Raw genomic sequence first — 24702 nt, forward strand, 5'->3', positions numbered from 1 at the left:
AAGCATAACATTATCACCCCAAACCACCACCCCACCGAACACAGCAAGCCATCATGCAGCACAAACACCTGCGCAACCCTTGTTTGCAAACGATTGCTGTACAGAGTTTGCGACTTGTGTTTGCTATTGATTTTTGGTCAAAATTTAATGCCCTACAAAAATACTACTTTTATGTGAGACACTCTTTGCCTTAGTTCAGTTGCGTGCATTGGAACGGTACCGTTTATTCAAACACGATTTTTCGACTAAAGTTTTAAACAGCGCTTGGCAATCACTGTACATGCAGTGCGAAAACAAACACAACAAAAACACACGACCCATTGGGTGGTGCATCATAAGCATGAAACCAGATAAAACATCAAAGGGGAAGAGAGAAAGAACATTCCGCGTCGCGAGGAGGTGGTAATGGGTTCAGATCGCTTTAATCGTACAGCGAAACGTAAACAAAACAATGCCTGCTGCTCGATTGATGGCATTTTCACGAAATCCGTACACTCTTGCACTGGAGACTTCTGAGAACATCTGCATTTGTTTCCATTTTTAACCACACACACAGTTCTAGTGTCGCATACCGGACATTAAGTGCACTTTTTCACAAATATTTCTCGAAACTTCTTGGACAAAACGAATCTTTGAGCATACATCATTCGCACTACGCCTTGCTTGTAACTCTAGTCTAGTTGTGTGCTAATTTTATATTAAAAAAACTTCCACTTCCATCCAGCAATAGATGCCAGAGCTCTTTGTGTGCCCGGGACAGAAAAGGGAAATTTTCGTCTCAACCAAGAGGTACACGTACAGTGGCTACTTCAATCACTTTCAATCAGGCGTTTTTCCTATGAACACTGGATCTTATCGTTCGTTTCACTTTTGAACTATGAAAATAAGTTGTCTATTTATTGAGAAATCGATGCGAGAAGAAACTCTTGCATCATATCCAGTTTTGTACACGAAAGAATACCTCCTGTTTTTTGTGCTACTGTTTCGTCGCAATTCCCAGATCGAACTGTTTCTCGCAGTGTCAAGCGTTCCCATGGTGAATATAACATGTGAGGTTAAGTCATGCTGTCACGGAGATCGAATTTTTGACAATAGCGGATACGAATTGGAATGTTTCTTTTAGGAACTATTTCCAACACACTTGAACGAATTTTACACAGAATTACACTCCTAATATCGGGAAAAACATGATAGGCGGCATGCAGAAATTTTTATCAATTGTGCAAGCGATTGTCAAAGATGATCGAGTTAACCGCACCTGGTATACTGTATCCATCTTGGGTTCCTGTAAAGTCACTTTGTTTACATATTTTGCTTAATTTACCTGTTGTGCGAGGTGGTCAGTCGTAAAACATTCCTCTCCGCTTTTGGAGTATTCTCAACGTGTAAATCAACTGAAACTTTGTCTTTCTGCAGTAAGTATCATAGCCAATCATCCAAACCAAATCTCTCAGGTTACAAATACCTGGTTCTATCCCTTGACGACGCATTCTAGCGGCCGTGCCACGATTACATAATTTATTAATTCCATAATGTGTACACCTCCGTTCGATGTGCAATAGATGAATTTCTTACAGAAAGTTAAAAACGTGGTCGTGGACTCGAAGGTGCTGTCGACGACGGGTCTTTTGCGTCATTCATCGCATTTCGTCTACCAACCGGATGCTAAGGCTCCCGTCGATGGTCCCACGCAGAAGATGAACATGTTTCAGGCGATTAACCAAGCGATGGATATTGCATTGGAGCAGAACGAGTCGGCACTCGTGTTCGGCGAGGACGTGGCTTTCGGTGGGGTGTTCCGCTGTTCGATGGGACTGCAGAAAAAGTACGGAAAGCATCGCGTGTTCAACACCCCCCTGTGCGAGCAGGGTATTGCCGGTTTCGCAATCGGTGTGGCAAACACGGGTGCAAAGGCAATCGCTGAGATGCAGTTTGCCGACTACATCTTTCCTGCCTTCGATCAGATCGTCAACGAAGCGGCCAAGTATCGTTATCGAAGTGGAAATCTGTACGACTGTGGGTCTCTAACGTTTCGTGCGCCATGCGGTGCTGTTGGCCACGGTGCGTGCTACCACTCGCAGAGTCCCGAAGCCTACTTTGCACACACGCCGGGATTGAAGGTGGTCGTACCGAGGGGTCCGAACAAGGCCAAAGGACTTCTACTGGCTTGCGTGAAAGATAACGACCCTTGCATTGTGTTTGAGCCGAAAACATTATACCGCGCGGCCGTCGAGGAAGTTCCGGTTGCTCCGTTCGAATCCCCGATCGGAAAAGCCGATATCTTGCGCGCCGGAACCGACATCACGTTGGTTGGCTGGGGAACGCAAATTCACGTGCTGCAGGAGGTTGCCAACATGGCCAAGAAGCAACTGGATGTGAGCTGCGAAGTTATTGACTTGGTGTCCATCCTGCCCTGGGATAAGGAAACTGTTTGCAACGTAAGTTAAGATCCAGCTACGAACGATATGTTTGTCACCTATTTATGTTCCTTCCAGTCGGTTAAGAAGACGGGACGCGTTCTGATAGCCCATGAAGCACCACTCACGAACGGATTCGGAGCAGAACTGGCCGCCACCATACAGGAGGAATGCTTCCTTCACCTCGAATCGCCGGTGATGAGAGTTACCGGCTGGGACACACCGTTCCCGCACGTATTCGAACCATTCTACATTCCCGACAAGCATCGATGCCTAGCTGGTATTCGTAAACTTATCGATTACTAGGAAAGAAGATCAGGCAACACTCAACATTTTCTGTTGATGCCAAAGTTCCAATGGTGTTGATTCAAAATCAGCAACCACAAACCTGATAACTGATGCATTTATTCCGAGTCTAAAACGTAATGAAACGTAACGTGGTTTCGTAACTTTTCCTATGTTTGTTGTATAACAACTCGTACTCACGTACTATTTGTGCCTTAATAAAGTCTTCCTGTTGCATATTTTCTATCCCTGTTGAATCGCGTCCTTTTCTTTCACTTCAATTCACCAACAACGTACGCGTGGTAGTATTTTTTAATATATTTCTTCTCACTACACTTTTCAAGTAAAAAACAATATTCGAAAAAGAGAACGTATTATAGAATGAAAGTGTGTTTTGTCAGTAGTTATAACAATAAATAGGCACTTGTTAATATAGTTACAAATCTATCCATAGTTTCACGCTATTCGCTTCATGCGAGTAAGGCGATCATCCAAGTGTTCGTTCTCAATCCGGTTTTACTTTCCTCACCCATAATTCCGATGCCGTCTCAAAGATATCCGGCCAAGCAAGTCTGCTCTTCCTCTACGTTCCATTTTTCCTCCGCTTCATTCATTCGTCTGCATAAATAACACGCACTATTGGCATCGGTTGTATAGAAGTAGGGCTTAAATTCATCTACAAAAATGCGTTGATTGCAATTAGCGTTCTGCATCTATGATCTATCATATTGTTTTGTGGCTGGTAAGTCTGGTTGGTCGATTGTTCATTAGTGTTGTGGTTTCGGTTTGCCGCGACCACTATTGCTTGGAGTGGTAATACGATTAGTCTAGGGAAAACAAGCACAACCGGGAGGACGGGGACTACTTGGTACGTAAAAACTTAGTTGATTGCAATCAATCGGGGTAAGAGCACGAACAAACTCGTTGTAAGAATATGTCTAACATTTAACACTAGCAATGAGAACGCATACTCTGCCGATAATTGTTACCCGGTTTTCTTTTCTTGGTACATTTAACAGGATGTAGTACGTTTCTTCGTATTATTATTGCACTGCTCAAGGGAAAACGCAAATAGAAAGGCAACAGAAAAACACAGTAGGCACATTTGAAACACCTTATCGCGGTCACGTTTCTTGGATAATTAACTTACTTGGTTTTTTTTTTTTTTGACACACCTTGTCAACTGTTGTCCAATTTGTAGTGGTATAGCGAACATTTGCAAATCTTTGTTTTTAAATTAGTAATTTAGCACAACATTTCAATAACGGCTCACAGCCGGCCTTCGGATCGGGGTTTTGACTCTGTGAGTAAGCGATAATTTAGCTGCTTTTTCTTCGATTCTACATTATTAGCATTATCTACACGTAACATCAGTTAGACAACTTGTTTAAATCCATTTTAACGATTATATAATAGTTTAAGTTTGCCCCCCGTTAGTCAAACATTCCATTCCTTATAAATACCTCTTTTCTCTTTCATTTCTTCGTTGTTGCCTTTTTGCATATCATATCGAGAATGTGCAGTGCGTGTATTTTAATTTGTTTATGGTGTTAAAGCTAATTTCGGTATAAAGATCAAACTGTTCATCACACGTTCGGTTCTCTTTTTGTACGGAGTTTGTTTTTCGTTGACGCGCCAACAGAAACGTGTTAAAACCGTGTAGCAACCACACAACTGCGTCTATTAATTACACACGACCCGCGAGATAAGCAGAACAAGGAATTCCGGGATCCATTGTGATTTCACTTTGTAATATTTGGCAACAACTGTTTTCAACTTTCTTTTCTTATAATCTCTTCATACAGGAAATCTCTTCTCCTTTATGTAGTTTGAATTGTTCGACTCTTGTCGTTCTAGTTGATTTAAAAGATATCTCCAATTCCACATCGAACTGCTACAGTTTAAAATGATTGTGTTATTTAACTTGCACCAACTCTCTTACCTTCGATGGAGCTACTACATTGTAAGTAGCAGATTGGTACCTACATCCAAATAAACGCAACTAAGTAACGCAGAACTTACGCACACCGGTTGACCGTTGTTAGAAGACAAATTGGAAGAACACATGGGGCGAACATGGGTGATGTTCACCATAACGCGAGCAGTGGATTTGAATGGAAGGTGGTGGTGGTGGTGGTGGTGGAGGACAACAACACACAGACTAGAACTGGGAGGACAACTCCGACCTGGCCTGGTGGTAAATTAGTATTGATACCAGGGCTGTCGACGTACCCAGCGTAGTCGTTGGTTGGTTTGATCGGATCGGATCTTGATGCTGGCACCTTCCGCGGCGCGTACCGTTTCCTTGACCTACGAGAAAATGGGGACAAGTGTAAGTATGTGGGCGGATTCTGATTGTATCGTTCCGACGCGATAACTTACACTCTGCATAAGATTCTGCGCGTTGCCAACAAGCATCTCCGTTGCCTCGCGATCCTCCTCCGAGCCCTGGGCACCCAGCATGGTGGCCTTCACAGTGGAGAGAATCTTCAGCTGTGTGCCGATGGTCGGGATGCGCTCGCACACCTGCAGGAGGTTCGTGCGGATACGCTTGTCCGTACACTGGCGTGCCAGTTGCTTCGCCAACCGTGTCACGTCTTCCGACGCCTCGGCGATCTGTTTCGCAGTGGCGATCAGCTCCCGCTTGCTGCCCTTCGAGTCGGCCCGCACCAGCTCCGAGAGGCGTGCCATCAGGACGGCCATACGCTTAGCCGCGGCAATGATTTCGTTGTCCTTCGACGACCACTGGCGTACCTCCTGGTGCAGCCCGTGGGCAGCCATCAGGATTGGCTGGTTAGCGTGAGGCATGCTTCCCGCCTGGAATACATCATCCTCGTCGTCTGTCTCGGGCACGACCGGAGGCGGTGGACGCATCGGTGGAACGTTTTCTCTCGGCAGTGGTGGCCGCGGCGGTGGAACCGTCTCGTTCGAGTGCAGCTGCAGTTGGGTCAGGTCGGGCATTTCCGGAACGTCGGGCGCGTGGGTGATGGCACCACGTACGTTGCGGACGCTCTGCAGGAGCGCTTTGTTCGCTTCGCGCCAGTTTGAAGCGGCCACCGGGTCGGCGATGTTAGTGGATACATTTTTCGCTTCCTGTACCATCGGCGAAATCGAACCCTGTAGCTGATCGGAGGCGCCGTTCACGCGCGTAATGTACTCCGGGTCTTCTGAGTTGTCGGCCTCCTGTTTGGCCACGAGCAGCACACGGTTGGCCAGTCGTGCCTCGCTCGACGTGTTGTCCACCATCTTCTGCGGCTGGCGCGTGCGGATTGCGTCATCGCACAAGAACGAATGCTTCTGCATCTGCTTCTCGGATGCTTCAATAAAGTCGGCCGGATCGGTGGCCTGATCGCACAGTGTCCGCATGCGCAGGATCGTATCGGCGTACTGCTGCTTGAGGTTGTTCAAATGTTCCTCGGCCGCCTTGCTCGTCGGGTAGTTCATCCGAATGCGCCCGGCCGAGATGAGCTGAGGCGTCAGGCTGTCGACCTGGTTGGCCGATGCGAGCAGCACCTCGGCGAGCTTTTTATTGCCTCCCGAACCACCGGCGGCCACCATGCGGCTCGTTTTCGAAGCACGGTCGCTGAAGGCCTGCAGGCGGTTTGATTTCTGGTTGAAATTCTGCTCCCTCCCTGGCGTGCCTTCCGGCTGTGCGACCGCCTCCATGAACTGCTTCAACGGGGTGGAGATGTCAATGAAATCTTCCACCACCCGATTGACCACGGCGTCCTGAATCTGCTTCTTCAGGCCGTGCAGCTTCTCGTTCAGCCGACGCGCAATCTCCTGAGCCTGTGGCGTATGGCCCAAACCGTTGGCGCACATCTGCGAGAAATCGTGGGCCAGCTGTTCCACCTCGTCGCACAGCTGCATCATTTCGGCCTTCTGGTGTCCACCCAGCCCGTCTGCAACGCGCCTGCCTTCATCCACGATCAGCGCGATGGCACGCACGCCCAGTCCACGATCGTCTTGCGTGGGGTTCTGCAGCCAGCGGCATGCCTGCTCCAAACGGCCCTGCACGGTGTGCGCCGTCTGCTGAAGACCTGCCTTGTCCACTCCCATGATCGCGTTTAGCACCGACTGCTCCAGGTTGCCCAGTTTGTCACGGATGTCGCGCGCGATGTTGTCCGCGTGTGGTGTCGTTCCTTTGCCATCCTGGCGCAAATCGCACAGCGTGTTCGTCATTGCACTTATATCTCCCGCGAGTTTTCGCAGGATGTGCGAGTCCTGCGGCAGGCAACGGTCGGCCACCTTCAGCCCATTCTCGACGATCTGCCGGAGGGCTTTCTCACCGACACCGCCACGCAGTGCGTACGGATTGCGCAGCCAATCGTTGGCTGCCTCCATCTTGTTGTTGATCACGTTGTGGATCTTCTTCAGCACCGTCAGGTTGTCCAGCTCGCTCTGATCCTCGTCGTACGTCGTTAGCTGAAGCACGCGAATGATCTCCTGCAGCTCCTCGCTCATCCGCGACGCTAGGTAGTTCCGGTTCTCTGCCGCTTCCTCCGAACCCTTGCCGCTCTGCTCCGCAATCAGGATGTACACCTTCATGCTGCAGATCAGGATGGGAGCGAGAATCTTCAACTGCTCCAGACAGCGCACCAGTATCTCGCTGTGCACCTGATGCGTCAGTTCCTTCTCACGCGCGCTCACCTGGTGCGTCACCTTGCTGAGGCACGGGCTGAGATCCTTCAGGAACTGCACCAGATCTTCCATCGTGTCGATCACCTCCGACACGGCCAGATAGTCGAGCACGCGCTTGCACTCACGCACGATCTTGCGCACCTCGGACTCGTCGAAACACAGCAGCAACGAGGAGGTACCTTGCAGGATGCCACGCGAACCCTCGATCAGCTTCTTGCGCGCCGGGCCGGAGAAGGGATCCGAACGGAGCATCAGTGACGCCTCCTCCAGCAGCTGGGCGGCCGTTTCAACGCGCGTCAGCGACGATGGCATGTCCTGCTTGAGAATGTCGTCGTCCGAGTTTTGTATGGTTTCGCGCCCAACGCGGACCAGATTTGTCACTGCCAGCGACACGGCTTGTACTGGCCGGCCGAGATCCGGCATAGCATTTCCATCTTCCGCCTCTTCGTGCAGTATCACCAACCGGGAGACCTACGAGACAAACAAATAAACACGCTTTAGATAAAGATAACGCTTTACAAAAAATGTACCCAACATGCCTTTCATTTGTACACACGCATGTATTGACACATCTTTCCCACAGCTTTTTTATTTATTTTATTGTCATTCCCACGGCTTTTTGAATAATAATTTAAGCACGTTTCGTTGAACATCATGAGAAAGTTACGTTGCACTTCTACCAGAAAGAGACATAAGACCCGAGTGCTTGGTTTTTTATTTGAAAATGAATCTCTTTATAGCGCAAAATTATTGGAAGCTAACCAAAACCCGGATGCATCATAGTAGCCATAAATATAAAATGCAGAGAGAAAAAAATGCCCTATCAACCAAATCCTGTACAAAAAGTGTGCCAATGGAAGTTTTATCAAGAAACGATGCCAAAATTTGCGCAATTCATTTTTTCTACCACCAATCGACCGAATGCGCTCCGATTGCATTCGTTGCGACTTTTCCTGAAAAAAAAAGTGCAATCAATGTACAGCACACAAGTGAGACTCCGTGAGGTTTGCAGCAAATACTTATCGGCACTTGGGGCAAATAGATTGAGTTCAATTTAATTTCCATTAATCACTCACCAACCATTGCTAATGGCAGTCGTCAACGGCGTGCAATAGAAAAGTTAAGGAAAGTATTGCGTGTAGTAAAAATGCTCTGGTCATGTGATGGGCAGCATTCCAATGGTAACCAATGGTAACCGCTTCCAATGGTAACCATAAATAGTGCCGCACTGGTTGAGATATGTCTGTGGTGTCAGTAAATCACCCACAACCTGGGCCCAACCATTTCCGCTACCATTTACATTTCCGAACGTCGACCCTATTTGCCTGTGTAAAATATGCATCCTTTCGTTTTTCTTTTTTTAAATAAAATGCCACACAATACTGATGCAATAGAAATCATCTTTCGCCTCTCCGCTACACTCCCTGCCCGTCCCGTGTCGGGGAGTAGCCGTCGTCTTGTAGCCGTTAATAAAAATACATCGTAAAAACCGGAAACCCACATCGAATAAGCTGACAGACGGGCAATCAAAAAGTGCGAGCGGGTATGTTTTCTGCGGTAAGTTGTTGCATCGTCGGAACCTAAACCAGCAGGACAGAACAGAAGGAACAAAGTGCGGGTGTCTTCACCTTTCGGGCCATCAGTGACGTCTTCGTTCCCCCGCGTGTTCATGTGTCACGCTTATTTACGGATGATTCACAGTTTATTTTCGGCAAGCGAACACTATGCCCTCGCGTCCACCACCGGTTGGGTCGTTTGGATGGTGCGAGAAACAAACGCCAACGTTTGAGGGATAGGACTAACTCACCCTCCGACACCTTCTCCAATTTCACGATCCGTGTGTAGTAAGCGCGTTCCCTTTTCAAAAACTCGCACCATGGAACGCGAGAAAGGAATATTTATCCCGTTTTCCTGTGTTTGCACGTGCTCGATGGCAAACGTTTCCAATTAACATACTTATAAAGCAAAAATACACAGCTCACCATCTGCCATTTTAAGTTACATGTGTGTAGCGATTTTGGTATGCACTGATCTGATGATCGGTTGTTCACCGTGCCGTACTAGGAGGTTAGAAGGGCAGATTAGCTCCATCCACCCTTTCCATCATCGACGTCGAGTGTCGATATAGCACGCTTGTGCTAAAATTAACTTCTGCAGCATTGCCGACTGGCGCTCTGGCTTCCCCGGGAGTCAAGAAAGATCGCCTTCCAACTGGCGGCGAGAGCATCACTTGCATAACGAAACATAACGGAAAGGTGGTGGCTGGCTATGTTTAGGGAAAAACCCCAAAAACTTTCAAAAGTCAAACCCGGTGGTGAGTATCGGTTTTTGAGAAACATCCGTTCCGCCGGGTGCTCGACTTGTTGGTAAATAAAAATAACAGCCCATCTGTGCTTCAAGCAAGCGCACGTCGAAGAATATAAACCAGATCCCTCACGTCCAGACCTGAAGTCCCGGGTCAAGCCCTTCACCCCCGTCGTGCTGTGCGGGGGAGTCGGCCGATGCATACCTGCTGAGCCACTGGCTCCAAGATGCTCTCGATGGTTTTTGTGTGGAACACAGGCATTTTGATGCTGCTGGTGGTGGTGTTGATGAGATGGGTGATGCAATTGCAGGTTAGTTCAAGGGGTACGCTCCGTTTGGGGTGTGCGTCTAAAACCGTCGGGGATGACGGACGATCTTCTGCCTTTTTTCCCTGTGCTGCGATCGTGCGCGCTTCTTTCTGGCACGATCGCCGTGTGCTCCCTCTACTCGCCGGAGTCTGTAGAAGTAGTTCGCCTCAGCACGGATGCGGTTACGGCTGCGGCTCGAGCGAAATCATTCAACCGGAAGAGCTCACAGTTCGCGTTGGCTGCGATCGGGAATGGTGAACCCCGGGGACGTGTTCCTGCAACGAAGGGGAAATAAATTGGAGATCAAGCATTAGCGTTAATCGTATAGACACGTTTGCCACGGATTAGTCCGCGATGCACAGCTGGGCGGAGGCTAGGTTCCTTTAAAGTTCGTCTTTTTTTTTCAATTTACCAAACGCTCCCATCTCTGCCCCTCTTGCAGACCGGATGTATGGAGGAGTGAGAATGAGAGCGAGAGAGAGATAGAGATCGCGAACCGAGAACCCGAGGGCAGCATCTACATTTTTTCGAAGGCCATCATCTATAAACCATACTCCAGAACCAACTTCCCCTCTGCTCAAACCTACGCAACCGGTTCGATCGCGATCGTTACGCACTTTCTGCGACGTTATGATTCCCTCCAACCCACGCAAGCAGCCCCTCTTTTTCCGCCCTCCTCCTCTACCAACCGGGTTCTGCCCGCTTTGATTGATCTTCGATTCGCTCTATTTGCCGACTTGCCGCCGACTTTGCCTTGTGGGCCCCTCCGTCTTATTTATTACGTTTCATTGCGGCTTTCGAGCGTCGTCCATTCAAACAAGGCGGAACGGAAAAAGGAGCTTCCCCTGGGGAGGACCGAAAAAGGTCTGACACACGACATGCCAGTACCTCGGACACATAAGCGCGGGATGTGGCATATGGATGGAAATGCGTGACGATTCCAACACTTAAGAAGCACGTACCTGCGTGCTAAAATGGACCGCTTAAAACTATACCTTATTATAAATTGTGTTATTTACTAATCATTTATTTTTTACGTATAACATACAGCTTGGTGGTGTATAAACGATATTTTGTTGTGTTTGTAAATATTCATAATTCTTCGTAAAATGATCGGCGTTTGAAATTAAAGTTTAAAGAGACATAACAAAATGTCTTGCTGTGGAGACATATTTTTAACTAAAAGATCTATCTCAAATTTGAACCTTCATATTCCATTTTAACTGTTAGAACCATTGTACATAAATCAATCGTTTTACTTAACCTCAGCCTCAACTTTCTTCGAATTGAATGTGACAAAAAGATGGTTCGCTGGGGGCATTTTTCCACTGGATATTTAGACTGTCTACCGTGGGAGAACACCCCTAAGGAGCAGACAGAGGAGGGCACAAAAAAAAACCTTAAGTCAATTTTTCATTCGCTGCAAAGCAAACCCTAGATCGCACCTTATATCCGTCGTGGACCATCTTCTCAAGAGCGTTCGTGCTGCTCTTAATCACGCAAGGCGTAACCACTTGGCCAACTCAGGCCCGGCCGCCAGTCAACGTACGGCGCGTGGTGGCGTCACCCTCATTTGTTATTATCATCGACGGGACGGAGGGAGAAAGGCACGCGCCCCCGGGAGAAGGGAGGAAGGGGAATTCATAATAAAAACAAAAGTGATGGCCACCCTATGGCAAACGAGGCGAAGGACTGCAAACGGTCGTTGTCGCCCCCGGACGAAAAAAAAACCCGTGGCGTGCACTTGACATTGAAGGTCCGGAGGGGGAAACCAAGGCGTCGTTAGTGGGCCACAAGCCCACCCACGCGTCCCCCACTGCTCGGCTAACGTTCCTTCCTCGACCTTTGCCCAGCTGTGTGTGTTTGTATGTTGTTCCATGTGGATTTCCTTCGTTCCCGCGATAGTCGAGTTAAGCCAAGTCAGCGCCTTTTCCGAAGGCGAGCAATAACATACAACAACTGGCTGCCTAGGGCGGGAGGGGCGAACAACAAGTGGACTTGGACTTGCGGACTTGTTCCCCATACTGGCCATTTAAGTGCCTATTGTAGCTGTTTTTAATTCCTGCTTTATGCGTCACCTTCCGTGACGACATACAACCGATTCATCCGGTCTTTCCTTCCTCGCTGGTCCAACGATCGCGGGAACCTGCAATGTTAACTTCGCGTCACCAAAACGCAATGAAAATGAGCAACACACTCACAAGGATAAACGACGACGCGAATCTCGATAGACAGGCGTCTGTGCAACGACAAGATTCTGACGTAAGCACCACTAACCTGCTCAGTTCAAGTCGAGATCCGTTGGCTGATCGATGACCGGATCGAGTGGCCCCACTCCAACCGAAAGAGAACAAACGGAAGAACTTAGAATGGTCGATGATCATACGGACCAGAAGGAAAAGGTGTTTGGAAGGATGATGGCTGTCGATACAAACGGCGGTTCTTCCCCGATGACCAAATAAGTCCAAGAGTAAGTCAACACCTTCGCTAACGCTTTGCTTTTTTTTTCTTTTCTACAATCTTCATTCGGAGGCGATCTGTATATGCCCTCAAAAGGCAACCGTGTGATTATGATAAACCTATTCCGTGTGTCAAATATGCGCTATTTACATCGAAAAACCGTTGATCCGGCTTGTGTTGCCTTGCTTTAAAAGAGGACAAAAGTCTGGGCCCCGCGTGGGCAGGGCACACTTTGGAACGTTGGACCTCTTTGGAGTATGAAACCGACAATCGTCCATCGCCTCACCATGGCCAGCTGACCAGTGTCTAACTTCGTGTCTCTTCCGTTTTTTTTTTCTCCGCTGTGAACCGATTTAAAGTGGTTGGCCGCGTAGGAGGGTTATCCGCTTACAGGTGCCAGAGAGAATCGGTAGGTGATGTCGTTTTTTAAATTTTTATCTTATGTTTTGCTTTCGATGCTGGGCAGCTACCGCGAAGGAACAGCTCGGGCTCGTCCGCGTGTTTATTAATAGAAAAAGAAGAAGTAGAACCTACGCTCCCAGAGCCAACGCCACAAACGTTGCGTTGATGAATGCAACCTCTGAAACACACCGAATGGTTGTTGATAGAGAAAAAAATACCATAGCTCGCATCCTTAGCACGATCTGTCGCTGGCCCTCCCCCCATGATGGCCATTTCACCGCGAATGAAGTTTAGTCTGGTGACTGGCCGCCACACGGGTACGCATAAATAGTAACGCAAGGCGCGTTGTTTATGTTCGAGGGCACGGGCAATGGTTGGCCTCGGCAACTTTTACCCCGCCACTGCCGCCTGGCTGGCGTGCGGTTTTTCTTTATTGTCTCTATGTAAGATGGGTGTATTTTTAAAACTCTCCTTTGGATTTTGCTCACCTCGAATCTCCATTCATTCGGAACCGGCCGCCATGCCAAAGGAAGGTCGCGTGGGAGTGGGAAAACACATTCATAACATGATATTTGCACCCAGCATTTGACCATTCCGGGGGGGTGTGTGTGTGTGTCTATATGTTTTCTTATAAACATTATTGACGGTCTGTTTCTGTTTTTACGTCGCCTTTCTTTGGAGTAGAAACCTACGCGCTTTGTTTCCACCAGATCATATTTAAAACATAGCGCCAGAGCCAAACCATTTGCCTCATTTTCTTGTGTGTGAAGACCAAAAAAAAGCTCCAAATGAACGATTTAAATTTAGCAATTTTTACCCCAACCTCGATACACTTGAAACATAACGAGCATTTATCTGGAGCAACAGGGTCGACTTTATTTTCAATATTTACCCTTCAAAGTAAATTTGAAGGGTACGGGGTACGACGGTGTTACCCAATCGAAGTCGGATGCTCCATCGGCCAGTGAAGAAGAAGGAATTGAAGGCGTGAAAAATCAATACAACCATAACGGAGGATAAGTAAACTGGAACGGGGGAGGGTTTCCAAAAGTTGCCATTCGACTTTCTTCACCGCATAGGGAAACCCCGTTTTCATTGGATCCAGTGTCAAGAAATATCAAATGTGCGTGTTCTCGAGCCAGTTCAAGTTCTCCTCTCAGTTAGATGATTCATGAACCAACGATGCAACGCGTTATAGCAACGCGAATTACAATTATTTCTTCCCTTTAGCATCTTCTGGCTTTGGTTCGGAGAAGCTATCATTTCTACTGAATCATCCGCTGATAACGATGATTCAGGCTCAAATATTGCAACCATCAATGTACTTCACCTTTGAATTATGTTTTTATCTGAAAGAGAAGTATACAAATGTTAACAAAATTAAGGAGAGTTCTCACTAAACCGGTGGAATGTTTCGTAACCTTATCAGGTTTCGCTGGTGACAAAGAATTCCCTTATCAGTTTCTTCAACATATACACCCCATGGGAGCCAGCTAAAGGTGGGCTCTTATCTTTTTGCTAAGAACCAAAGACTAAACCTCTCCATGCACACGACGATGGTTGACGTTCTTCTTGTTCAGGTTGTTCAGATGGAAAAATGCCCGACGTGTTTCCTCTATGAGATCATTTCCTTGCCATTGGCGCACCAAAAACCTGTAAACATTTACGGTCGCATTACTGCCCACAGCTGGGTACCCGTTGGTCATCGATAATAATACACATTTGTTTGATCGTAACACGCCTTTGCACAGGGTTGTACGTGTGTGAATCGCTGCACAAAAAATCAATTGTGCCGCAAACTCGATCGGTAATCGCACGGAACATGATTCTGCTTTTAAACCTTATTCTAAAGATTTGTTTCTTAATCTGTTCACTTCAATTCACTCTTTTTACCACCTTCAATCTGTGTTTATTTTTTACTCAACTTATCTTGATGGTAAATGGCAAAACACGCACTGCCCTTACTCGCAAAGGAAAAGGTCAACAGAATTCAATAATAGTTCTTTCTTTTCCCATATCAACTTTAATAATCATATTGCCACACTTCCCACGATCACTTTCACAGTTTTCTTATCAAAATCCTTTGACCGGAGCTACTTATTTACACACCACCTTTCGCAAATCGCCGCGATCACGATCGATGTAACGGATCTACCGAAATGAGGCCTTCTCGCGAAAAACGGATGAGATCATTGTTCCCTGCCATTTGGAAGACGCACGGAAAACACCATGGTAACGAAGCCGCAAGAAGACGATACAGTGGTGTTGCATCTCTGAGATTATCTCGCGCCTTCTGGTCTCTTTTCTTGGAATGCGAGAAACCGCAAGCAAAGCGCCAAGAAGCCGAGAGTGAACCTGTGAGGCACACGACAAAGAACACCTTTTTCTGAGGACTTTTCTGGGAACACATCACCAAACAAGGGCAACAACTGATAGACCGTTTCCTTTTAGGACGAACTTTACAAGTATATTTTGTTCGTTGTGCGTTTAGGCACCACGGGGTGGTATTAATTTCTTAAATCTTTTTTAAACACAATACCTAGCGTATGAGGTTCTACCTTTCGACTGGAAACTTGAAATGCAGCAGTACGAGCTGCAACAAAACTGCGAACCGAACGCACCAACGTTTGACACTCGACTGACTAGGTGAGTAGTGTTGGCAGAATCAGCAGATTGCACTTTGCATATCAAAACCTTGGCCACAGCTTGAAATAATGACTGAAATAACTTATTTGTTAATAACTTTTTAATGACTTGACCAATTTTAGCACCAGACCCCTCAAATGAAAGGTCTTATGAAGGCAAACAATTTGATACAATAAAGATTCAACCACGAAACCAGGTTTACGAAATAAACAATTGAATGGGACAAATGTACAGATATCTTGGTTGGTATTTTCTGCTGAAATATTCTATTCTTGATATTCTTATGTAAATCATTCATTGCATTAAACACATCATATGAAAAATCGGCATTATGCCATATGATGAGCATATGACGGACTGGGATTCGGATTCGGAGATCCGGATCTCAAAATGGATTTGAATCGAAAGATTCGAATCCCTGTAGGCATTCAGTTTCCCCATCACTACTAGTGAGTAGTGTTGGCAAAATCGGGATTCGGAAGATTCGAAGATGTTATCCCTTCACGGATTCGGCAGGATTGAGTCCCATTTGATGTATCAATTATCGCTAGCAGATGGGATGTAGATCCGAATGACAACAAATGGCGGGTTGTCAACGATGTTTTGAATTTTTTAGGAGTTTATTTTGAATACGGTTAGCCGCTGGCACAAGTGCATCAGTTTTGGGTGGTAATAATGACCGAATTTTCACAGTCACTGCAGCTTGGCGAGAACACTTTGGAAACATTGGAACGACAGCTTGTGAAACCATTTACGCCTCCATCGGTTAACGCGGCGGATCGACGCACAACTCGATCATCACAGGGTCAGCGGACAAATTGGCAAAGTAGCACCGAAGAGGTGATCGAGGAATCACCAACAAATGTGAAAGGTTCGGCAGAACTCTCCCGGCAGCGCAGTGTTCGGGAACGATTGCAGATCATTTCCACTCAGAGCAGGACACGCAAAACTAGCAAACGAACAACCAAGCGTACAAACTCCACAGTCGCCGGAAGTCAGTGTAAAGACCAACAGGTTGTTGGTGCTACCAGTAAGGATGGACAATCTTCGTCCCATGTCGGAGAAAAGGAAAACATACCGGACGGTTTTGTACCCGGGCTGCCGTTGGGATGCCCAGAGGGTGGCATCAAGTCTCGTACAAACAAAGCCCTAGTTGATTCGTTTTCACGAGCAATAGAATTGAACTGCGTTTCTGGGGACGATGATCCGTCCCCAGAAAAGATGGCTCGCATAAGTAATAATGAGTACGATGATCTGTTCCAGAGCAGCATCTTTTCGGTGGATGCAGCACGCAGTCAAACACTTCAATTAAATCAGGAAAATCCCAAAGAAGCAAGCTATCACACTCTGTTTGATCAAAGCGACTTCACTCTCGATAAGTATGATCGAACAACGCCTGGTCAATTGCCTCCCGAGCCTACTGAGACTGAACATCCTTTGCGGTCATCACTTGCCATGATGAGCATGAGCGAAAGCGAACAGGAAATTTTCAGTGAAACAGTTTTCGATCGTGCTATCTCTAGTGATCTTATGATCGAGGAAGGAGAAGAGCATACGGGCCTGGAGGAATCCTTACGCGTAACAGACTCGGCAAACGATACGATCGAGGATGTATTGTTGAACATTGAGAATGTCACATTTTCCCAACCACTGGGTCCGATAGGATCAGGGATGTATCGTCAACATCCGAGCAGTGAACAGTCGAATGATGTCCTCGATTTAATCGAATCCGATAAGACCGGCAGCGGCCAAACGGTTCAAGCAATGTTGACGACAATCCGAAACACTAACGATAGTGTTATCTTGTCTGAAAATTGCAATCGAACGCAAAGTACCAGTTTGGTTAAGGAACCTCGAGAGCATCTCGACTGTAGTATGAGCTTCGATAATTCGAATGATTTGCGATCACTTGCAAGCTGGGGTCTTCCGACTACTGTTACGGATGAATACGCCAAGAAGGGGATTGTTGAATTGTTTCAATGGCAAGTGGATTGTTTGTCACAGAAAGAGGTAAGCAAATGAAATACAAGGCACGAGGACATTTTTTTTACGTTTATTTTTTTCATCATTACAGGTTCTTTTGGAAGGCAAAAACCTTGTTTATAGTGCGCCAACATCGGCCGGTAAGACGCTGGTGAGCGAATTCCTCATGGCTAAAACGATTGCCGAACGAAAGTTGAAAGTTTTGCTGATCTTACCATTTGTGGCTGTTGCGCGTGAAAAGATGCTCTACCTTAGGGACCTTCTAGCATCGAGTGGGATGCGTGTGGAAGGGTTCTACGGAGGTTATCATCCACCTGGGGGCTTCGAGTCGGTCGATCTTGCAGTCTGCACGATTGAGAAAGCCAATTCCATCGTAAATCGGCTGCTGGAGCAATCAAACCTTTCCTCGCTCGGGATGGTGGTAGTAGATGAAGCCCATCTCATTTCCGATCCATCGCGGGGTTACATACTGGAGCTGCTGCTAACAAAGATCCGTTTCGTGGCCAAACAGAACGAGCATCGAATACAAGTTGTCTGCATGTCGGCCACATTGCCCAACATCGATCTGCTCGCTCGATGGTTGGAGGCTGAACTCTTTCATACCGATTTTCGTCCCATCGAGTTGGTGGAAATGATAAAAATTGGAAATACCATCTTCGGAGCCGCACCGACTGAGGGAGCAGGGCAGGCTTTACGGGTGATCGATGGCACTTTGTTGGGTTGTCCGATACCCAACGATCCTGACCACGTGGCCCTCCTATGCCTGGAAACGATTCTCGAAGGATGCTCAGTAATAGTATTCTGTCCCTCGAAAGACTGGTGTGAACAGTTGGCTATTGCACTCGCCAGTACACTTCATGGCCTGCGAAAGGAATCGCATCCTCACCGAGAGCTGAGCGAAAGGATAAAGGGACAGTTTGATGGAGACCGACTGGAGGAAGTTTTGCTGCAACTTCGCAACTGTCCTGCGGCGTTAGATAGCGTTCTGGAGAAAACTGTAAGGTACGGTGTCGCATTCCATCACGCCGGGTTGACAACGGACGAGCGGGACATCATCGAGGCGTCCTTTCGGGACGGTGCGCTGAGGATTATCGTTGCCACCAGCACGTTAAGCAGTGGCGTGAATCTTCCTGCACGGCGTGTCATTGTACGAACACCCAAATTCGGTGGCCGCCAGATGAGTGCCCTCACCTACAAACAGATGATTGGGCGAGCGGGAAGAAAAGGGCGCGATACGTTAGGAGAATCTGTGCTGATCTGTTCCCCGACAGAGGAAAAGATTGGTCGCGAGCTCGTAGGGACCGTCCTGCCTCCGGTTCGATCGTGTTTGGATAGTGAGAATTATGTAAGGAAATACCACGCTCACTAGTCACTTTTATTAATCATAGCCTTTCGATATATTTTTTAGACTCACCTAAATAGAGCCGTGTTAGAAATAATTGCATCGGGTAGTGCGAGCACCACGAAGCAATTGGAATCATTCGTTAACACGACTCTGTACAGCTGCGAACGAGGGTATCAATTCGAAGTGGATGATCAACTAATACTTAGTGCAAAACGAGAGCAGAAACAACCGCCCCAACCTCCTTCTAACGATAAAGATGAAAAGAGCGAATCGGATCCGATCGCTTCATGTATAGAATTTTTACTAGAGTACGAATTTATTCGACTACTAAAGGACGATGCAGGAGCGACAGAAGAAAAAGAAGATGCCAAGATGGTTCACCTCTCTGCCACCCGCCTCGGCCATGCGTGTCTTGCTGCGTCCCTCCCTCCAAAGGATGGGTTCCTCCTGTTTAGCGAACTACAAAAAGCACGCCAGTGCTTTGTGTTGGAATCGGAATTGCACGCGGTCTACCTTGTCACGCCATACTCGGTGGCGTACCAATGGCAACAGATAGATTGGATGGATTTCCTCGACCTCTGGGAAAAGCTGCCGGTGGCTTCCAAGCGCGTCGGTGAGCTGGTCGGTGTGAAAGAATCGTTCATGGTACGGGCCATGCGTGGCACCGGGAATTTGGACTACCGTGCGCTACAAATACACAAACGGTTCTACACCGCGCTAGCGTTGCTCGAGCTGGTCAACGAGGTGCCTCTGTGTACGGTCGCAAGAAAGTTCAAGTGTTGTCGAGGATTGCTGCAAAGTCTGCAGCAAATATCAGCCACATTTGCCGGCATCGTGACGTCTTTTTGCCATGCGCTCCACTGGACGTTGGTGCAGCTGATCGTAAGCCAGTTCCGAGAGCGTCTGTTTTTCGGCGTCGCACATGAGCTGTTGGGTTTGATGAGAATACCTTCCCTGAACGGACAAAGGGCTCGGTTGTTGTACGATGGTGGCATTCCCGGACTGGCGGAGCTCGCTAACGCCGATCGGTTGACGGTCGAGAAGATCCTCTACAATCGTACCAGCTTCGAAGCGGAGCGATTGCGTGAAAATGAAAACGAGTACGATGCAGCCAGGCGCAAAAATCTACGTAATCTGTACCTCACCGGGCGAGCCGGTATGACGGTAGAGGAAGCGGCTCGGTTGCTTATACAGGAAGCGCGTACCTTTCTCCAGCTAGAGCATGGATTAGAAAATCCCAATTGGACAACCCAAGACGAGGCAGTCAAAACGTCTACTACACCGGCGGAAACTTCAACAGTGACGTCGACTAACTCTGTTGAACAGCAATCTAAAAGGCAAGACCAATCATCCAACAGTGTCCTCTCTCGGGTAGATTCTTCGGTGGGTTGCTCGGGGCAGTTCCACAACTCGCTTCTGATGACCGATCTTGTACGACCCGCAGACAATGACGATCGCTACCCGAAGTCTCTTCGAATCGTGGATGTTTGTGCTGATCGCCTCGATTTCGAACAATTTCTCAAGACCGTTAACGAGTACGATCGCATGTCGGTTGCTTGCGGTGTTGCACGGGACGAAAGTGTTCCACCTGATAGTGCAGGGGATGTTAAAATTGGGGGCCACCTTCTGAAGAAGGTTCCACACGCTGCGGTGGCGTTCTATGGAAGACACAGCAAGCGATCGTTTACTTTCGATTGTGATCTCTACCTGGCCGGTGTTGGCATCACGGGTTGTAAGGTTGGACAGCCGAAAGACGACACCGTGTACTACATGGATTTGCAAAACGGCACAGTGATCGGTGACGAGGAAAAACGGCAAACAATACGAACATTGCTCCAGAAGGAGGGGCTTTCCGTCACGCTGCTAGACGCCAAGGATCAAGTGAAGGTATTCTATAACGCTGGTTTGCTCCGAAGCGTTGGCGTTTTGGAGGAAGTTCTCGCCACAGTACAAGACCCGCGAGTAGCTTGCTGGTTGATGCAGACGGAGGAGAAAACGTTGACGGTGGAAGCCATGATTGCGCGACACTGTCCCGGGTTGCAACACGCAGAGCTCAGGTGGACCGGACAGCGCTGGATATCACCGAAATGGATCGGCTACGGGATGAATCATCACAGCCCCATCGATGCCAAACAACGGTGAGTTCTAACTGATCGATCTTATTCATTTCACTCGCATTTCGGATACACATTTTCGGATTTAGCAAACGAAGTTAACTGCACACACTGGCGACTTTCTAAGTATTAGCTCATGGTAGCGACATTTGAATGTCCTACAGCTTTATTTATTCCTTTTGGCTGCATCTGCTGCCGCGGTAGCTTGACGCACTGCCTGCGCTCGTTGCTCTCCTTGGGTACCAGCAGGAAGTTGGTTAATGTTGGCCTTGATTTGCTGACCCCTGGCTGCCTGTTTGTCCATTTTTGCTACTAGGACGCTTGGATTCCAGCTGGCTTGTAGTAAAGTAAGTAATGTTTGGCTTCAAACTGGCTTCTGATGTCGACACGTTCCTGATGCATCCGTTTTATATCAGCTCGACTCGCGAAGCGAAGAATGTATTTGTGGCTAGCTCACATCATCGCACATGCTGTTGGAACAAATGATTGTATTGCTTTTGCTTTGCTCAGAGAGGTTTATTATTTATCATTGTATGCTTCGTTAGTTTGTCCCGTCTCAAAGAATTGTTTGTTTTAAATAAGTGAATCATGTATTGAGGCAACATTATCAACACATTTTTAGCATTTCCTTGCATTCGTCTCACTTCGAGTGTTGAGGCGAGATTGTGGACAGCTTTCTAAAATAAAAAAATGTACGTATTTGATTGCATACGACAGTCAAGTGTTGCATCCGGGCACAATGATACTTTGGCATCATACTTTGTTTGATTATCCCTTGCAAATGATAACACAGCGGCCAACTTTCTTACCGTTTGTACTTATGACCTCTACCCTATAGCCATGGGGTTAAAACAACTCTCAATTTCAATTGGTTAACTTATCTGGTTTAAAAATCTGATGATTGCTGTTGGGATCACGTGGTCGAGTTGTGTGAAAGAAACAACGGGTAAACGGGATGAGTCATAATCTTCGGCAGATTTGCTACAATCGTGGGATGAAAGAATTGTCGATTGCTACATTTAATTTTGCTACAATGTAAAATCCGACATAGACCGTTTGTGGTAACGTAAACATAATAAAAGAAACGAAACACGAAGATGGATTTTTCGGAAACGAACAGAAATGGAACAATGATGCTGGAAACTAAAATCTAGGTTGATCATTTTTTGAACAACAATTTCTCAACAGAAATGTTTTCAAAATACATCATTTCGATTCATTCGATAATTTAACATCAAAGTCTGCTTTGATTTGAGTATTGCGCCCAAGACATTATAGTGTGTTAGCATTTCAATAATCCCTTTTAATCTTTGGCCTTTTTAATTTTTGATGAAGAAAAATATTATACATAAAACATTCTAGAAGAAAACCTGAATGTAATTTTTAACATTTCTTTCATTTGAAGGTGTGCAGTAGAATGTCTTCTTGTCGATCACCTGATGGAATCGGTACTCGATCGACTCGCAGCAGACGGTGGTGAAACGCTCCTGACGTGCTTTTCATCCAGAGAGATGCCCGTCCAGCTGGCCCTGGCCCGTTGTGAACTGGACGGATTTCCGGTCGATCGGCCGAAGCTCTGCGCGCTGATTGCACACCTTAAAGCGTCCCGCGAACGGATTGCAGAGGACGCACGCAAACTAAACGGCAACCGACGGCTCGATTTTGGATCATCACGTGCGGTGGCCATTGCCTTACGGCTAGCCGCAGCCGGCGAGAATAGTAAGCGGGTCCGCACGACACGGCAAACCCTCGAACGCCTTGATTCACCTTTGGCGGCGCTGGTGATTGCGTATCGCAAGATCGAGAGTAATCTGACGCGCACGATCGAGCCTCTCTACCGTACGATTTGCCCGCGAACGGGCCGCATTCATGGGCGCAGCTTCTGCTACACTTCGACCGGGCGAATCACGATGCACGAACCAAACCTGCAGACGGTGGTGAAAGACTTTGATGTGCCCTGTTCCCCGATTGCGGAGCGATTTAGCTGCCGAAGCACGTTCATCTGCAGCCATCCGGGCGTGGTGTTGCTGTCGGCCGACTTTTGCCAACTAGAGCTGTGCATCCTCACGCACCTTTCGCAGGATCGCCGTCTAATGGAAGCATTGAGCAATGATTCTAAGGGGAAAAGAGATGTCTTTCGATCGCTTGCCGCTCGGTGGAACCGACTAGACAAGGAAGCGGATGTATCCGAAGAGCTACGGAATCGCACCAAGGCGATTGTATACGGCGTTATCTACGGTATGGGCGTGCGGTCAATGGCAGCCGAGCTGCAGATCGATGAAGATGCTGCTCGAACGCTGATGGAGCAATTTCATGCGTCCTACCCGGACATCCGGCGCTACACGGAGCGGGTCGTGCAATTAACCCGACAGCTCGGCTACATTGAGACGCTAACCGGGCGCAGACGCTACCTGCCCGCCATCAACAGTCCTGACAGTAGCGAACGGGCCGAGGCGGAGCGGCAGGCCGTATGCACCACGATCCAGGGCTCTGCCGCCGACATCCTCAAGAACGCGATCGTGCGCATGGTACGCAATCTGCGCAAGTACCGTGACGTGCTTGATCTCAGTACGATCCGGCTAGTGTTGCATTTACACGACGAGCTCATCTACGAAGTACCGCGCGGTCAGCTTCCCAAGGTCGCCAAAATACTCCGTTCGAGCATGGAGAACTGCGCCAAGCTGAGCGTTCCGTTGCGGGTGAAACTGAAGGCTGGAAGCAGCTGGGGAAAACTAGAAGAATTGTCATTGTGAAAAAGCAGGACTGCGAGGAGGTGTGGACGTTACTTTGTTAACAGTGTGTATAGTTTTCGATTATTGAAATCTACATTTTATCCTAAAAAATCGCATTTTTAGAATTATGTTGCTCGGTATTAGCATCTTTTCGGATATCTGTGCGAGCTGGAAAGAAACTGCAAAATGTGTTGCAATACTATTTCTACCATTTTCCCTCTGATCATTATCGTTTCGGATATGTAAAATGTTTCATAATAATTTAACTAGACTTTGCTTCGTTATCTAAATAAGCAGCTCATTTTAAGGGTTCATAAGCTGCATGATTTTATTCAATAGTTGGCTTTAAATTTTGCTATGGCTCTATCCACTGCCGCTTTGCGATCAGCTTCGGAGGCTCCTGGGGGAAGTTTATGAATCTCTTCCTTGATAAGTTTGGCTTTTATGTCTTCCTTATTCATCTTGGGGCTCGCTCTTTGATTCCAGTTGGCTTGTAGGAAAGTAAGTAATGTTTTCCACACTGTTTGGCTTCAAACTGGCTTTTGATGGCGATACGTCCCAGATGCGTTCGTTTTTATACCAACATAAATCGAGCCGAATGATTGCGACGCTTTCGCAAAATGCAAATGCCAATGAGAACTTTGTTGTTTATCTTTATCTGCAGCTTATCTGCGCCTCAATGAATGTTTTCTTTAAAATACGTGAAGCATGGTTTGAGGCAACATAAAAGGCACAATTTGCTATTTTCTTGCATTCGATTCACTTTGACTTGTTGAAGCGAGATTGTGGACAGTTTTGTGAAGTTGACAAAAATGGTGTATCGACAATATTTAATCTGGGAAAGCAAACAAAAACCATTTCTAATAATCAGCATATTATTTTCTCTGCTACTGGTACGTAAGAATGTGCGCTTGTTTGAATCATGTATACACACATCTTACAAACAAAGTATAGCAGAATAAACAATCCCACGGTGACATAAATAAATAGCAGAATCGCAAAGAACGAATTTCCTTGGGGGGAATGGGAGTACAATGTATTTCAACTCAAATATGTTGCAACAAA

The 24702-nt window shown here is 47.2% G+C and overlaps 3 protein-coding genes across 3 annotated transcripts; 2 read left to right on the plus strand and 1 right to left on the minus strand.

Annotated features, from left to right (window-relative positions):
- The first annotated feature begins 1562 nt into the window (after nucleotides 1-1562).
- Nucleotides 1563-2959, plus strand: LOC131294777 (2-oxoisovalerate dehydrogenase subunit beta, mitochondrial). The gene is made up of 2 exons (XM_058322821.1): nucleotides 1563-2438; nucleotides 2496-2959. Exons 1-2 carry the CDS (start codon nucleotides 1563-1565, stop codon nucleotides 2721-2723), a joined length of 1104 nt encoding a protein of 367 aa, XP_058178804.1. The 3' UTR covers nucleotides 2724-2959.
- Nucleotides 2960-4129: 1170 nt separating this feature from the next.
- On the minus strand, nucleotides 4130-10203 carry LOC131282049 (vinculin). Its single transcript, XM_058311434.1, has 3 exons — nucleotides 9853-10203; nucleotides 5085-7814; nucleotides 4130-5012 (listed from the first exon to the last, which is right to left on the minus strand). The coding sequence occupies exons 1-3, from the start codon at nucleotides 9907-9909 to the stop codon at nucleotides 4905-4907; spliced, it is 2895 nt and encodes a 964-aa protein (XP_058167417.1). The 5' UTR covers nucleotides 9910-10203; the 3' UTR covers nucleotides 4130-4904.
- Nucleotides 10204-16138: 5935 nt separating this feature from the next.
- LOC131282811 (DNA polymerase theta) lies at nucleotides 16139-23733 on the plus strand. Its single transcript, XM_058312356.1, has 4 exons — nucleotides 16139-17473; nucleotides 17538-18791; nucleotides 18855-20929; nucleotides 22311-23733. Exons 1-4 carry the CDS (start codon nucleotides 16139-16141, stop codon nucleotides 23656-23658), a joined length of 6012 nt encoding a protein of 2003 aa, XP_058168339.1. The 3' UTR covers nucleotides 23659-23733.
- Nucleotides 23734-24702: the final 969 nt, after the last annotated feature.

The sequence above is a fragment of the Anopheles ziemanni genome, chromosome 2 (assembly GCF_943734765.1).
Source record: "Anopheles ziemanni chromosome 2, idAnoZiCoDA_A2_x.2, whole genome shotgun sequence".
Classification (NCBI taxonomy): domain Eukaryota; kingdom Metazoa; phylum Arthropoda; class Insecta; order Diptera; family Culicidae; genus Anopheles; species Anopheles ziemanni.